General features: G+C 41.7%; 1 protein-coding gene across 1 annotated transcript; it reads right to left on the reverse strand.

The window, feature by feature from the left end:
• Positions 1-1929: 1929 nt before the first annotated feature.
• Positions 1930-16762, reverse strand: ddx43 (DEAD (Asp-Glu-Ala-Asp) box polypeptide 43; the record flags this gene model as incomplete). The annotated part of the gene is made up of 17 exons (XM_079511931.1): positions 16076-16762; positions 14874-14929; positions 14588-14705; positions 13890-14087; positions 12823-12904; positions 11735-11897; positions 10084-10202; positions 9229-9339; positions 7042-7183; positions 6715-6815; positions 6322-6409; positions 5932-6059; positions 3414-3523; positions 2997-3135; positions 2302-2389; positions 2055-2145; positions 1930-2018 (listed from the first exon to the last, which is right to left on the reverse strand). The coding sequence occupies exons 1-17, from the start codon at positions 16374-16376 to the stop codon at positions 1930-1932; spliced, it is 2124 nt and encodes a 707-aa protein (XP_079368057.1). The 5' UTR covers positions 16377-16762.
• Positions 16763-17035: the final 273 nt, after the last annotated feature.

Consider the following 17035-nt stretch of genomic DNA (forward strand, 5'->3'; position numbering starts at 1 on the left):
ATAACAAAACAGACAGGACAGTAGTGAAAGAAGAGACAATATTTACCAATGATCTCTTCTTCATAATAGTTCTATAAGGTCATTTAGCTTTTCTGTCTAGGTAAAGATGTCATAATTTTAAATTTAACATCAAAAATTGCATTCCTACATGGATGAGTGAAACAAAATACAAAGAGATGCTAAGACACGGAACATGTCTGTCAAACATAATCCAGCAATTTTTAAAATAGAAAGTTGATTGGTGAAGGTCAGGGTACTAATGTATAATTTATGTTTTTCTCTTCATAATAAAATTGAGAAAACAAGAAAGTCTTATTTTTAAACTTAAAATGAAACAGAACACAGGCCTGTTATTCTGAATGTCTGTAAACATTGTAGATCAGCGCGCGTTTTCCGTTTGTGTCAGTTTCATTTATTTTCTCTTGTAAAACAGAATAGTTAGTAGTCACTACTTTAGCCACACACAATTTTATAGTAGAAAGGAGGCATCAGTCAGAGGTATGTTTTTACTTTTTTCATACATTTTTAAAGCATCCGTCTGTCGCTTTGCCTCACTGATGGCTTTTCAAAGCATTAGACCACCAAAGTACCTTTTAAAGAAATTTCCAGGGTTGTAACAGGATTACAAATTGCTCAATCTACACCTTCCTTCTCAGCTTTCCTAATTATTATCTTAATAAAATCAAATAAGCTACAAAGGGACTATGACTAACACCGCTCTTAAAAACACGTGTTCTCCATCGTGCCTACTAGGGTGCCAGTAGACCAGCAAAGACCACTCACTGGCTATGAGGTTAAAACAATATCACATGATGGGACCCAAAAATAAATATCATGAATGAGATTCAAGGGCAACAAGAACAGTGACACAGACACAGAGAAGGTTCAAACATCCCACCTCGACTCAAAAGCACCAGAGTAAGGACGGTAAACTGTGGACAAGGACGGATGCATGTACACCGCACAGACTTAGTCTGGTGAGACGTAGGAAGACCCTAGGCAAGAAGAAAACCAGTGTCCTAGAGACCTCCCTGTGCCTCACTGCCTGCAATCCCCCAACACACAAGGCAGGTGAAGCCTCCTGTTGGTTCTGGCATAAGAGAAAGGACATTATGTTCTGCCATTAGGACATGCTCAGTTTAGGGATCCATGGTACAAGGGGTTAATTGTTTTATTGCTCATTAGACATATTGTTCCCACATGGTCAAATTGTACATCATAGGGATTTGGTCTCCGTGAGCCTGATGGATGGGGACATCACGTGTTGTACATCGTTCTGGCTCAACTTTGCGTAATGGTAGTTTCACAATTGTATCTAAATATACAGTATGCAGACCTAGGTTGTAGATTTCCCCCTCTACAACAATTTAAATAGTCAGAAACTTGCCAAAAATGTTGCCCTTTTATTAAGTCGACATTTCGGTCGTTTAGACCTTCAGGACAGACTTTTTGGCATGTTTCTGACAGTGTGCCCTTTATTTTTCAAAGATACCCTTTTTAATATGCCCTACGCACCTGTCACGAACCTTTTGTTTTTAGGTGTGCATCGGCCTTTTTCTATAAAGCAAATTAAAATAAAACACAGGAGGAGAGGGGATCAAATCATATGTTTAATTTGTTGTATCATTTCCAATTTGGAAACAGTAACAATACATATGATAACTCTCCTTTCTCCTATATAACAAAATAATTAAATAAAAATATGTAAAATACAAATGAAGGTTCCAAAACACACAAACACACACATGGACCTTCCCATTATGAAAAACACAAAACAAATATATGCCCCCGTTTGTGAATAACGATTGAGCAACACATTCTCTGGGGTTTTGCTAACTGCTCACAGCATACAATATAAAACAAAAAGAAAACCGTTATGCAATACTTTTTTTTTAGGTCTGCGTACTCGCATAAGAAAACAGCCACTGGTTAGAACCAGCCTCCTCCACCTCCCCGCCTTCCTCCTCCACCTCCAGCATCGCTCCTTCCCCATCCTCCTCCACCATCTCTCCTCCCTCCTCCACCTCCACCACCATCTCTCCTCCCTCCTCCACCTCCACCTCCAAATCTGTTGTTGTTCTCCTCTCTCTCTTGTTTGTGTTTGTCATATCTCTCTGCCATAAGCACAAGCTCGTGGGGGACCTCCTAGAAAAGTAATTGCATAACATTAGGACTGGGAGAGAATGTGTGTGTTTTCAAGTAGTCAAATTGTTTGGTTCTGGTTTCCTCAAGACATTATAGCAGCAATAATAATACATATATAAGGAAATGTTAAGGAAATGTGTGTGCGTGTGTTCCAACCTGCTGAGCTCGTTCCAGGATGTTGATCAGCTCAGATGCAAACCTCCAGTCTCCTCTGGTCACCAAGGTAACTGAGGCTCCCGTACGTCTACAGAACACAATAAGAAAAAATGCACCGACAATTATGATAAGGGGGGGAAAAAACGTGCTTGAGTGGCAAAGTCCCTGCCCACCACTACGGAGGTTGTGGGTTCAAATCCACATGGCGTGGTGTATCCGGCTTTGTCGGGTGTCTATGCAAACACAATTGGCCCATGTTCGGGGGAGGGAAGTCGGGCAGGCAGGGTGACTATTGTCAGGTGAATAATTGCAGGTGAGTCAGTAGGATATGACAGCAGAACACACAACAGAAATGTGTGTGGGGTGGAATCAATTGACATACCGGTAACTATTAACTACTAAATTGGGGAGAAGAAAGGGGTAGAAAATAATTGGCTACTCTAAATTTAGAAATAAATAAATAGGCTAGACAAGCAGGTTTGTGATCTCACAGGCACTGGTTTAAATCCATGGTGGGCTATGAAAATCTGGATGGGCAACACTCTCCTGAGCAGCCACTATTGGCCTGGAGCAAGGCATTTGAGCCCAACTCCGATAGTGATCATTAGTTCACAGAAGACACGGTGCCCATACTTGACAAATTCAGAGAAATGGTGTGAATGTGAAGCATGCACACACAATGCTCAATCTCTCACCCTGCACGGCCTGTGCGTCCAACACGGTGGACGTACTCCTCAATGTTTCGTGGAAAGTCGTAATTGAAGACGTGAGTGATGTCATGAACATCCAGCCCTCGGGATGCCAGGTCTGTTGCCACCAGGATACGGACTCGACCTTAAAGACGTAGTGAATGAGATTAAAAAGAGTACTTCTGTAATCAGCTGTGTTTGGATGGACGCGACCACCAGTGATAATAAACGTGCACACTCAGACATAATCAATCAAATATTATATTGTCTACATAATTATGCTATCCTGTTTTTTGTATAATAGACAAGAAATCAGTGATTTTGTAGTGATTGCCGAGCACCAGAGCCTAATTAATACATATCATGCCATCTAGCATCAGGTCTCGACTCATTTTCAAGTAAATGTCATCTCCTGCTGCATACTATCTTTGAAGTCTTTCAGTGCCTCCTCGCGGTCACACTGTTCCCGGTCACCATGGAGACTCTGTACCGCCAGACCACGCAGGCACATGTCACTGGAAAGGTCATCACACCTAAGAACACACAGAAATGTCAATTAAACACATTTGCTTTACCATCATTGCTATGATTTGGACAGAAGACAACCGTGGTGCATCCGGCTTTGTCAAGCAACACAATTGAAGGGAAGCCGGGCGGGGAGGGCGATAACTGTCACTGCACAACGTACTCCTACAGGCTGTGGTGGTACCCGTCAGTGGGGAGTGTTGGGCGGGAGGAGTACGACCAAGGTTCTACGTCCTCCCGGTGGAGGGCTCCTCACTGGTCAGTGTCATAATAGTGACAACACAGAAATGTGTGTGGGTAGGAATCAATTTTGTTTTTGTACAAGATGTTTCAATATTCAAATCAATAGATGTCATTCTCCATTCACAGCTTTGGCCATATAGTGTAATAAACCATCGTTTCTCATTAAAATACTGCACATTAAGGCCCTCATTTATCAACCGTGCGTACGCCAAAATATGGGTGTACGCCGAAATTACCGAAATTTTCGGCATTTACGATTTGCGCCAAAGATTGAAAATGATCTTGTGCCAAGACAAAACTCACGTCTGGTCGGGAGCTGTCGTACGCTTTGTCCTCACCTGTTTTTCTGTCGTAGAACAGCGGAGCAGCATTGTTTGACCAGCTGAGAGGCTGTCACAGGCATCGAAACATATGTATTCACTCCTAAAATGTTTATATAAAACTGTATAGGTATGTATATGGGCTAAATGTAAAAAAGAAAAAAAAAGTAAAGGAATACATCAACGATGTGTCTTTGTGTCATATGAAATTAGTAGGAGATTTCCAACTTTACAAGCAAGCAATTAAAATCGCGCATTTAAAAACAATGTTGCAAGTTAGATGCGTAAGCCATTTAAACATGCCGGTGCCCCCCCCCCCCCCCCCCCTCCTGGAATAGTTGGATCGAGAGATCGAGAGAATAGTTGGATCGAGAGTGCATGCTGCTATAGTCAAGTCTACCAACCAACGGGTAGGCTATAGTGCAATCTACAGCCATGTCTTTCTCGAGTTACATCTCGTCGTTTTAAGGATAAACCCGACGTGTCGCTCGAATGCCAAATGTGCCGTGCAAGCGCAAAATTGGGGACCGCTGACCGCATCGGAGTTAGGTATAGGCTAAACCACCCAGCCAGGCTGCCAGCCCACCAGTGCCAGTGTGCCACATGAGGCTGGTTTAGGCTGCACATTTATATAATTGTCAGTTGACAGCCCAGCCACTGCACCGACTACTGCGACTAGCGAGGTAATCTAAATAGATTGTCATAAACGTGCATGGTCGCGGTGTCATGAACAGACCACAGTGATAGAGACAGACAGGACAGGAGAGGAGGAAAACAGCAGCGTGTGTGTGCGCCTATTTGTTATTTAATTCATTGTTCACATGCAGGTTCAGATTTTCGTTCACTAATATATTGTTGTAGGCTATATTAAATGAATAAATACTTTAATAATTTAATATAGGCTACAACAAACCAGTTGGACTTGCAAGTTGCGTGTGCGTGCGTGTGTCTGTGTGTGTAAGAGAGGGGGTGACTTTTTTCGTCATGTAACTATGGTTTCCAAGGTCGTACTGCAGTTGTTCATGTCGCAAAAACGAGGGCGAGGCTTGATTTCATAGGGCGTGCCAGATAGATTTCAGCCGTCACATTTATCACTGCTAGGAATGCAAATTAGGAAGAAACAGCTGTCTGCGATCACTTTGTAAATGCCGACCCGACGTGGGTGTACTACGAATCCTACACTCGAATTTGGGGCAGATTTTACACTCGATTGATAAATGAGGGCCTAAAACTCATAGCTGAGCCGAACAGTTGGCGAAACCTTTGATTTTCCTTAAGCGAGTTTCAAGTTCCTTTATGTTAATTCAGTTGACTAAGGTAGTCTAGACTATATAGACAATTGCTGTGCGATTATTAATTCACATAAATCAGTTGCCATTAACAGATTTAAAAAAGAAATGTAGGAATTATCGCCCTTGGTCACAACAAAGATAATATTGATCTACCTAGTAGTTTGCAGGATTATCTGCGGACAGACACAGCTGAATCATGCAATCGCTCATCTGATAGACTGGTGGAGATAATTAAGTCAGTGCTTGGCCGACGTCCGCCCCCTGTATTTGGCCAAGAATACGTCAAGACTGCATGTTGATTTGCTTCGATTAATATTTAAGCCAATTAGCATAAAGTTGATTTTTATACAAGGAAAACAAGTTGTGACGCAAAATGACCGTACAAAGTATGGGCACACCAGTGTGTCACAGCATGCCACTTAGAGAATCGGCTGTTGTTGGTAATGTCGTTGGTAATGCTTGCTTGTATTATCATGCCAATAGCAAACGCACTAGACTGCCACGTACCTAAATTAATTAAATTGTATTAATTTAATAGTCACGCTACCATTTTCTACTCACATAACCTTTCTGCCAACAAAGATGAGGGCTTTGTCCTCTGGTTGCATGCTCTTGATGAAATCAAACATATAGGCTTTCTTCTCGTCCTCCTGGCAAAACAGTATAGTCTGGTGTACAGTATTCACCGCCTGGCACACAGCAAGAGACAAGGAATGTATATTAAGTCAAATACAATACAGACACAAGCTCATGTTTTGTTTGTGTTAATATCACACCAAATAAGGCCTAGGTACACCTAAACCTTTACACTCTTTTACACAGAACATGGCAAGAAGACAATCTTGTGATGAGTTTTGACATTTCTTTTGGAGTGTAGGTAAATAAATAACTAAATGTATGCACATTTTCTTCTCCATAGAATTACAGTAGAGGTTATGAAAGTCCACTCACTGCCAAGTCCAGTGTACCCACGTACACCATCATGGGGTTCTTCAGGTAGGATTTGGCTAATCGTCTCACCCCGCTGGGCCAGGTGGCACTTTAAACAGCCCATAGTAGAGGATAGAAATTATGATGGAATAAAAAATTAAAAAAAATTAGGAACCGGTTAAATTAAACAAATGCTTTATAGTAAACAAAACTATAACAGAAGTATAATCTTATCCATAGAATAGTGGTATGGAGACATGTTTATGATTATCAACAAATTCGAAGTCACATGGCAAGCAAAGAAACATTGTAAGGTCAAAGTAAAAAAAAAACTCGTCCTGTATTCTTTCAGTTTAAAGGGGATGGGATTTGTTGAGCCCCGTTGAACCTAATGACATGGGACTAGACTTTCACCTGGTCATGACAGTCTGTCTGTCTGGGCGGATGTCCAGCAGAATCTTCATTATCTGTGGCTCAAAGCCCATGTCCAGCATACGATCTGCTTCATCCAGGACCTGTTAGGTAAGCGCAGACAAAAATGAAGCACAGCTTTTCTGATGTGTAAAAAAATCAATATAAAGTGTAATGTAATGTGTAAACAAAATACAAAATAAAGTGTCATGGACAACTTGTACTGTACAAAAAGAGAAGGCATAGGCACTAATGCTGCAGAATGAACACACCATCCTGCAAAAAAGAAAACACCAATCACCCACACAAAAGACAAAACACAGGGCTGACCAAGTAAGTGATGGAGCGCAGGTTGATGAGTTCATTCATCTGCAGGTCGTTCAGTCGTCCTGGTGTGGCGATCACAATGTCCACCCCTTTCTTCACCTTGGCGATCTGGCCCCTCCGGTCGCCACCACCATAGATGCACACACTGAAACAGACCATAGAAGAGCGATTACAATAGTGCTGGGTGACAGGAATAAAACATCACAATATTTATTACCCAAAACCTCAATGAGGATGATCACATTATATTATGACAAGAATATCTTTATGTCTACATCTCATCCAATGACTTAGAGAGATGGGAGCAGATGCTGAAAGACTGGATCCACACGACGACCTGCTCAGCATTGGTGGAGATGCCCTTCATGCCTCAGATGATACGCTACTTACTATTATGGTGACACAATATTTGTAGTAAAGCGTTGAAGGTTGTTGATATCATCATCATTGGATGTTTCAACTTGTTTTACTAGTTTGAGTGATACCAACAGCACACGTTGGTACTGTATGTCACTCAAACTAGTAAAACAAGTTGAAAACATCCAATGATGATGTCATCACCAACCAGAGGTCCAGAATATTTATTCCATTACCCCGTGAATATGATCTTGGCAGCTTCCGACATGACAAGGTCATTCAAGATACAAAAGAGAAGGGTGACTGGCTGCTGCAACAGTACTGCCTTCAAGAGGCTTGACATGCATCAATCAAGGGAAGGCGGTAGGAGGCATGAAGGGCAGACTTGATGCCCGGCCACAAAACGGCCTGGCCAATCAGCGGGATCAAGGCATACACAGTGCTGCCTTGATCCCGCCTCTAGCTGCCGCTGATTGGCCAGGCCGTTTTGTGGCCGGGCATCAAGTCTGCCTGAGAGTTCCCAGATGGGAGCAGGCGGGGGGAACCCAGTGTACTCTCTGCTGCGCCATCTGGCGGAGTCAGGTTAGGCATGAAGGGCATCTCCACCAATGCTGAGCAGGTAGCCGTGTGGATCCAGTCTTTTACCATCTGCTCCCATCTCTCCAAGTCATTGGATGAGATGTACGATACTGAAGCAGTGGATAACACAACGAAGTTCAACAGACAAAGAAGAGGGTAAAGCTCACCATGGAGACTACCACCCTCCACCATATAATAAAGGCCAGGTAGAGACTGGCAATGTGAATGTGCAGTATTGTAAATGAGCGTTGCATGTTCTGTGTGGATAAATGTGTTCATAAATGTTCTACTTATTGCAGTTATTTCAAATAAAATAGTACAAGTAATCTTTGTAATGCAATGGATTCAGTGTCCTATAGTACTATAAATCAAACCAAAATGACCTCACCAGGAGTTTAAATATCTCCATTTCAGTTTTAAACAGTGATTTAGAAATTTGTAAATGTCAGAAATGGATTCAGCATCCTCAATAACGCTCAAAACCAATCCAATATTGTCCAAATCGGCCAAGCAGTTGCTGAAATATTGTCCATAGGTGATTATGCTAATTAAGCGTGTTATGCCAATTATGAAAATTACCCAAAATATGCAAGTTAGCATACGGCAGTTTCTAAATTTCCAACAAAACATTGCGGTACTCAAGATGCCCGTGTTCACACTCTGGCAAGTGGTCTATTAGTCCAAGAGAGAACCTCAACATTTTAGTCTTGGCTACCTGTCTTTTCCTCAGTGCGACTGTCTCTAAAATTATTGACGACATGAAAGGGTGCATGGCAGAGAGTAGGAGAGGTTAGGAATTAAGCAATTTACAGAACAACATGTGGGTTGAGTCTCAGGAAGGAAGCACCATGATAATGAATAATGATTCTATGAAGGAAACCGGTTTATTGTAGCATAGATTGAGGAAACTGGTTTAGTGCGGGGTTTGCTTATAAGGAGTTCTAATAAAAGCTCAATCTGGACCGCCCCTGGTGTCGTAACCAAAATGCACAAACGGTTAAATGACAAACCAAATACTTGACAACTAAAATAGATTCACACAATAGACAAAAAAATTACAATTGACACGCCACTGGGATGCAACTAAAGCAGCAGGACGAGCAGGTTACTTAATATCTTCTTCACTTGCCTTCTCTTCACGGATGGATTACCGGTAGATACATTCATGTATCACTATAAATAAATACTTCAGTAATACTTCAGAGACCTGTGTGTGTGTGTGATGAAGCATGATTGCTGCTAGCCATCTTGTACCTGGTATAGCCCTTAAAGTTGTATATGTTACACTCGGCTTCAATCTGCAGGGCCAACTCTCTGGTTGGGGTCAAGACCAACATACCAGGACCCCCCCGCTCTGCCCTGGGCCTGCAAAAACACAATTGGGTACACATGCACTCACTGACCACACTTAGCTCACCATGTTAGCTCAGTTAAAGATAGCAAGTTGCAATGGTTGTCTAAAGAAGAGAAGTAAGAAATGCCATTTGAAAATACTTTGCTTTTGAGAAACATTTCCCATTCAACAACACTTATAAGCAATAAACATGGACAATAAAATGTTGTTGGTAGGCGTGTTGTTCTGTTTGACCCAACAGCCATTTCTCAAAGTTAGGCTATTTACCAACTCTGAGCTGAGGAATCTCATACAGCACACTTAGTGCTCACTGAAAAAAGTTAATCTATCAATCTCCAATAATGTTCATAGAATAAGATTGTCAAAATTGAACAAAGCTTTTCTCTACCTTTTCATAAACTGTAACAATAATACTTTATGGACTACCACATTTACAACTTAGAACAAAATAGGGTCCAGGGGTCCACAGGAAACAATTTGAAATTGTAGTTTTTTTTCCCCCCAAAAGTGAAAGGGGCAACCTTTTCAAATACATACTTACATACTAGTGATACTACTAATACATTGCAAAAGTTTCCATGTACTTGGTCTACTCTTTTTCACTCAACACACCAAATCTCTTCGCCAAAAATACATGTGATCTTGTAGATGAGCTACTTTTGCAGAATAGGGATGCTAGGGTCCAAGAGCTCAAGTAAACTGTACAGCATAATGCCTGCGATGAACAGCAATGGGGAGACAAGTCCCAGACTCACAGAAGCTGTCCGTCCATGTGGATAAAGCCTGGCAGAAGGTAGGCCAGAGTCTTTCCTGTCCCTGTCTGGGCAATTCCAATCAGGTCCTCACCAATGAGCAACACCGGCCATGCCTGAGACTGGAGGGGAACAGAACACATCTTTCTTGTTGTTTCTTCTAGGCCTGCACAGTTCAGTGTCATTGTTCATCATGATTTTGGAAAGATGGAAAAAGGCTGAAAATAGTTTGAAATCTAGTGGTTGCTGTACAAATATAAGATTTAAGACTAATAGTTATGTATTTATTCAAATCTTTTTGAAGACCAAAACATACTTTGGCTCAAAATAACTATAACTATATTAATAACTATATTTAATAATTGGATGAAATGATGAAAGTGTGACTCCAGTCAATGGGTACAAAATACAAACTACACCCAGGGTAGGAATTCATCAATAGGCCTATCTCACAGAATTTCCCCGCCCCCTTTCCGCGTTAGTGGTGATAGCGTGACGTCACTCCATAGACACTACATGTTAACAGAGGTAATTTAAGAAGTCTACAACTTTTGTTTTCTCAAGGTAAGGTTTGTTCTATCTGTTCGAGCTGATTTACCATCTTGTTTGCTTCATAATAATATTGGTCTGTCACATTTTTACATTAGGAAATGTACTTAGATTCTCCAGAGAAAAAAACATGTAAATGCTAATGTTAAATGACACCACTATCTACCGGAAGGGGGCTGTGAGATAGGCCTATTGGCTTTGTGCCAAAGGTGTTTCCTGGGCACCGTGCCCAAACAAAACATATGACAACGGTGCCCTTGAGAACCAGTGTGATGCAATATGACACCACCGGACGCTGTTCTTTTCTACCAGTTCAAATAGTGTAGTATTTCTCCAGGAACCTGGATATAAAAATAATGATCTTTTTCTCAACATTTGTGGGCTAAATTAAGCCATAATGAGACTGGTTAATGTTATTTTCTTTATGTGGGTAAGCTACTTCCCAGTTCCCACCAAGCAATCTGATGGTTCTGCTGAACAGAAACATGACTAGTGCAGTGGGCTAAACACTGGATTTTGAAATACCGGTTTTGCAAGACTTCCTCAAAGATGTTCTGGCATTCTATGGTTTAGTTTTACTAATGTTATTTCCGTTTATACATTTGGATGTTTAGAGGAACAATGAAACCACAAATCAAATCTAATGTGGGGGATGCCCAAGTCAAATCAGTAAGGTTATATAATCCTTCCCACAGCTGACCCGCTACTACTACTACATGTCACCCGCCTCTCTCCCACCTTTCTGGTCTCCCTATTCACTCCATTTGACTGGAATAATGCATGCTAGAATAAAGCTAATCTAGCTCATACTCATTGGAAGAAAAGAAACATGCTCCAACATACAGGTCAGCAATTCTCATCAAAGCTAGCATTAACCAAGACACCAAGCTAAGGCAATTCTACGTGATTTCACATATAAACCTGACTTGTTATTTATCTCTCAGTATTGTTCCGACAGTCAAATCAGTCAGTCTGTCTTGTAGTCCATCTCATTCCATCAGTTATCCACTAACTTTCAGTAACTTACTCAACGAGCCTGCCAGCTAATTAACCATTCAAACATAATCAGTCAACAAGACACTAACTAAGGCCCACCCTGGCCTACCTGAATGGGGGTAGGCTTGGTGAAGCCGACTCTCACAATGTTCTCCATGATCTCTGGATAGTGTTCAAAGGCTTCCAGGAAAGTGCGACATGGGTTGGGAATAGAACGTTTCTCCCCCTCCCCCTCTTTAAGATCATCCACAAAGATATTATTATTCTCCTTCCTGTAGAGGGAAACACACACATATACACGCACACAAGAGTTTAAACGCCTTATATTCAGGTTTTGCCATTTGCTCTTTCACTGGTCAACTCCAAAGCTGCAGTCACGTGTCACAGAAAATGGAAACTGGCAGCAGGTTTTGACAATCATATCCAACAATCAAAGCAAAAGAGAGGCTCCAACATTAAATAATGATTGGAGGCAACAAATTAACTATTTTCATGACACAAATCACACAATATTCAATGTCTTTGTTGCCACGCTTTTTTATTGGAGACAAAACATTCTGTCCACTAATTTGATGGGCCATTTTGAATGAACTCTCCCAGTAAAATCTGTCCACTTATTTGATGGGCCATTTTGAATGAACTCTCCCAGTAAAATATGAAACGCCTACATATCACTCATTGGCTGCAGGCGAATACGTTTTCATGTTGAAGTTTGTTGGGAAAACAGAACGGAAATGGGATACGAGCATGGATGCATGTTTCAATAATGGGGAGACAGGGAGTAACTCCAGTTACATTGGCCAGCAAAAAGCATTTTTAATGATTTTAAATGTATACTAATTTATAATTAGGTAAATGTCTGAATTCCTTGTGATTCGAGGTCATATTGTCCAGCTCTACAACACAAACTACTGGCTAACAGAGGATGTATTTATTTTACAGTCCATTTGCACAAGATGAAGATCCATTTTGTGTTGGTCTGTGTATCAAAGTGCACTGTGAAATTACTGTGCAACAATGACACCAAGAAAAATCGCCAAAGTCCATTAAAGGAGATGCCGATGTTTTTTTTGTTAGAGGATATTATACTATACAGGCTGAGAGGAGATTGATAAAGGTTGCCACCTGCTGGCCAGATGCTGTAATGGGGAAACAAATGTGGCACAAAACAATACCAGCAAAACCTGTCAGAGTTACCTCCACTCTTTGACTTCCTCTGAAGTGAGACGGGATACATTCTCATCCACAATGTAGAACATCTTCTTCAGGGGTGGAAGGTCTACAGAAAAACAGGTTCACAATAATTACTGTTGGGTGCACAATGCCAAGCCTGATGGCCATGCTGTCAACGCAGTGCCATCCGTGTTTCACACCAATAAGGTGGAATTAGGCTCTATTCAGATATTGCACAGACGCCACATAGTACTTTACAATGACAGCAAATTGAGTCAACAACATCAACATCTAGACATTTTTATGAAACTTAATTATGCTCCCAGTACAAGATCACAACAGCCCCAATATTGGATGTGTTGGAAGCATCAATTAAGTGTGTATGCCCATTGTGGCATTACGGTGAAATCCACAAATGTTTAAGTGCAAACTTAAAAATGTGCCAGAAATTAGGTACTTCATCTAATCATTTTGCACTTAAACATCTCAGAATGTTTCTGCATTGAATCACCAACAAAAATGCTGTCCGGACAACACTATGAATGTGAAAATGTTCACAAAACAATATAGAACACTGTATAGAGTACTCCTAGTTTAGAGTTAAGATTTAAGTCAGTAATTGAAGTTTGAACAAGACTGAAATGACTCAGGAAATGATCATACCACCAGGGACGATTTGGTTTCCCTACTCGCATATTATGCGAGTAGCCGATCTGCGTTCTCATGCAGATGAGCTACTTTCGGCGTTTGTGAGGATGCACACATGGGCGTGCGTTATTCCGCGGCTTGGCAATTTTTGTTGCCCCCCTCAGCATGTTGCCCTACTCGCAGTGCGTATTGTGCACGTAGCGACGGCGCTGCATACCACAAAGCTACTGTAGGCTTACTACCAAAGATGATGGTTCATTTGAATGGTTTTCAAACAGCTATATTTCTTCGGATACATACTACTGTAGGTTAAGAACTATACAGATTGCAGCTTTAACAGTCACATTGGTAACTGCAGTGTACTGCACCACTTGGAGTTGGAATAACAGTTTGTGAATAAAGCCATGTAGTTAGTTAATAACTACATGCCTTTGTTTCCTCACCTTTCCACTTCATCTCCTCATACTTTTCCCAGTTATCCCTCAGGTTGCCCCAGTCAATGGGCTCTAGGTCCGGAGCACTATCCGCAACCTTCAACTGATCAGACGACCAGGCAGAGGAACTCCTGCCGCCGCCGCCGCCTCCTCCTCCTCCTCCTCCTCCTCTTCCTCCTCCTCCTCCTCTAAAGCCTCCACCTCTACCTGCACAGAGAAAGCAGGAACATATGCTGCAACAAGGGATGGGTATTCCTAGGAAATGGCTGTTCTTATCCAGATGGATTCCATGGCTATTTTTACATGCGCAATTTCACATCAATAATCATTCAGTAAAGTCGATTATTTTAATGTAATAGTTGCAAGTAAACAACATTTGCCATTTTTCAAAAGTAGAAATTTTAAAAATAGCCAAGATAATCTCACAAGGCAGTGCAACGGAATGTGTTTGTAAACTTGTAGATATGCTACTTTTGAAAAGAATTACAGAAAACTTTGAAAACATTTCAAAATGGCCACCTAATGTATGACATGCCCAAAATAGCGACGACAGATTCAAAGTTGTAATATATATTGCCAATACAGATGTCATCAAAAAAGTCAAATAATGGCTCATATATCAGTCTGGCTCTAATGACAGTCATGATGACCCTCAAGAGTCAAGACCATGTGAGGCAGATAACAGACTAAACAAACTTTGACTTTACCACCACTGCCGAATCCTGAATCATCAGAAACCAGGCTTTCGATCATCTCTTTGGCCTTCTGTTGGGCTTCAGCGGAACCAAAGAGGACCACCTCACCCTGGTAGTCTCCTTTGTTAATCTACAAAAAACACCAGAGGATTAGAAATTAAGTGTTTTTTTGTTTTTTGTAATCTCTCCTTTCTCTCAACTGTCTTGTCAAATTAGTGAACCGATCAAGTCTTGTTTGCTTTTCTTTTAAAAACGTTCCAGACCAGATTGTTGTTAATATAAGCCAACTTCAACTTGCCTTAATTCTTGCACCTGTGGTTTCTTCAAGTTCACGAATTTTGGCTCCCCCACGACCTGTTGAGTGTTAAAAGAGTTTAGCATGTGGTCGAATATAGTCAAAAACATAGTAATAGGTACTCACTGGAAGCACATGCTGTAGTACTTGCAGTACTAGCAGTTGCACAACATGACAGGGTACACCGCAGGAAAGAAAATCACACCCGTGTGAACTGAGTGGTGTAAGGTCTTATATAGACTGATCAGCTGTGGTCTGACTGGGTGACCGTAGCAACAATTCTCATTTTTTCTGCACAGACAGACAGACTAACAAAGCCAGTTGTAGGAGTGGTTTACACCACTCAAAAACCAATCAAACCATCTTCACTTCACAACAGTGCTTATCAACATTTTATGCTAGAATGTGTACTTGAAGAGCATACTCAATTCTACAGACACCATTTAAAACAGGAAAGCATTTTATGTCATTTTAGCATTGGCAATGGCTATTCAGAAATAGCAGATCTACAAGCTAACAATATGCATGCCGCCGAAAGGTTTTACATCTGCTTTTTTGTTGAGGGGCGATAGCCTCTCCTATGTCCAGCTTTTGGTGTAATGTCACGTGCACAAACTTCATCCTACACAAACATTAAATCCCATTGACAATGAATGGACAATTTTGAGTGTTCAAAACACAAACATTGAAGAGGAAGGTGAGGACGCAAATTCTGATTGGCCGGAGTGAGATGATGTATGATGATAAGATCGGCCCTCACTTCACACGGGTGTGATTTATTTTTTACATTTGTGACTCAATACAATGGTTTGAGACACAACAGGGCCCACTGATTAAGAAGGCATTGGTCAACTAACTTTATACTCCACTAGACTAGAGGGTCATTGTTTTTATGAGGATCCGATCATCCTTTAACAGCACAAAAATGACCTTGGTGTTCTCCATTCATGGTGGTTGGTTGGGGTGTGGTATGCCAATTCATAATTGGTCCATGCACCTGTCCATTTATAATCATTCTGATTCACTAACGTACATTTCTACGCACACGAAAGACGCCAAATGCCTTGCTTGCCTCATAGGTGAATTGTCCAACTAGCTTTCTTAACAGCTCGGTTAGCATTTGCGGCTAAATGCCGTTCAAAAACCACCCGCTCTTCTGAGTTTGTAGATGTGATATATAGTATATAAATTAAGAATTAGCCTACCAATAACTCTCCCAATGGAATCATTTTCCACAGTAAAAGTGACCGGCGGTGTTGAGTCGGTCCGGTCGTCACCGCGTTGTCCCCGGCCTCGACCGCCTCCTCCTCCTCGGCGGTCTTCGTCCCACTGGCCTCCTCCTGAGCGACCATCGCTGCTGCTCCTCGGTGGCGGTGCTCCTCCGAACCTGGGGACGCTTCTACCGAAACACAGGTTCTCCTTCCCACCACGGCCTGGTGGAAAGCCAAACTTCTGGACGGCGGCGCCGCCACCATCCCTGTGTTCTTCTTGCCAGTCGTCCATCATTAATGCGCACCTGTTTGTCACACCATGTGCTTCCTCACACACCTTCACGTTCACGCGCTGCACCGATTCAATGAACTGAATGCGTACTGCGTAGGTCTGTGTGAGCTGAACGAGGGGTTCACTTCTGGCCAATCAAAGCTATCTGGAGGAGTGGCCGGGACTTTTCCAGTGGCCTACTTGTCTTTTCCACCTTTTTGTATTTATTTTTCCCCCTTATTTTGAATAGATCACTGGTTCCCAAACACCGAGACACATTTTTATGGACCCCTTTATTTTTATTTTGTTTTTAAAGGTATGGACCTAGACGACCTATAGGCCTAGTAGGGTAAGTGATTGTGGTAACAGGACAACTCGCCCCTTTTCTGTTTTCCTCCGCGAGCATCTTCCCCCATAAACTTTCACAACAGCAGACAGCCGCCCTAAGTAGCCTACAAATGTCATTTATGAAAAGGCTACTACAGTGAAGTCGGTTCACGGAAGTTGTTGTAGGCTATATGTTGAGTATCTGACGAGGTACCATTTGAGTGGGTAACCTACATTAGGCCTATACTAAATTCTACTATATTGTTTGATAAAGCGTTTATATTTTTCCAAAAAGAATACAAACAGCCAATAGCATCCCCCTCACTGGGGAAAAACCTGGGAAAAACGGGCAAGCA

The sequence above is a fragment of the Electrona antarctica genome (genome assembly GCF_951216825.1).
Source record: "Electrona antarctica genome assembly, chromosome: 10".
NCBI lineage: Eukaryota > Metazoa > Chordata > Actinopteri > Myctophiformes > Myctophidae > Electrona > Electrona antarctica.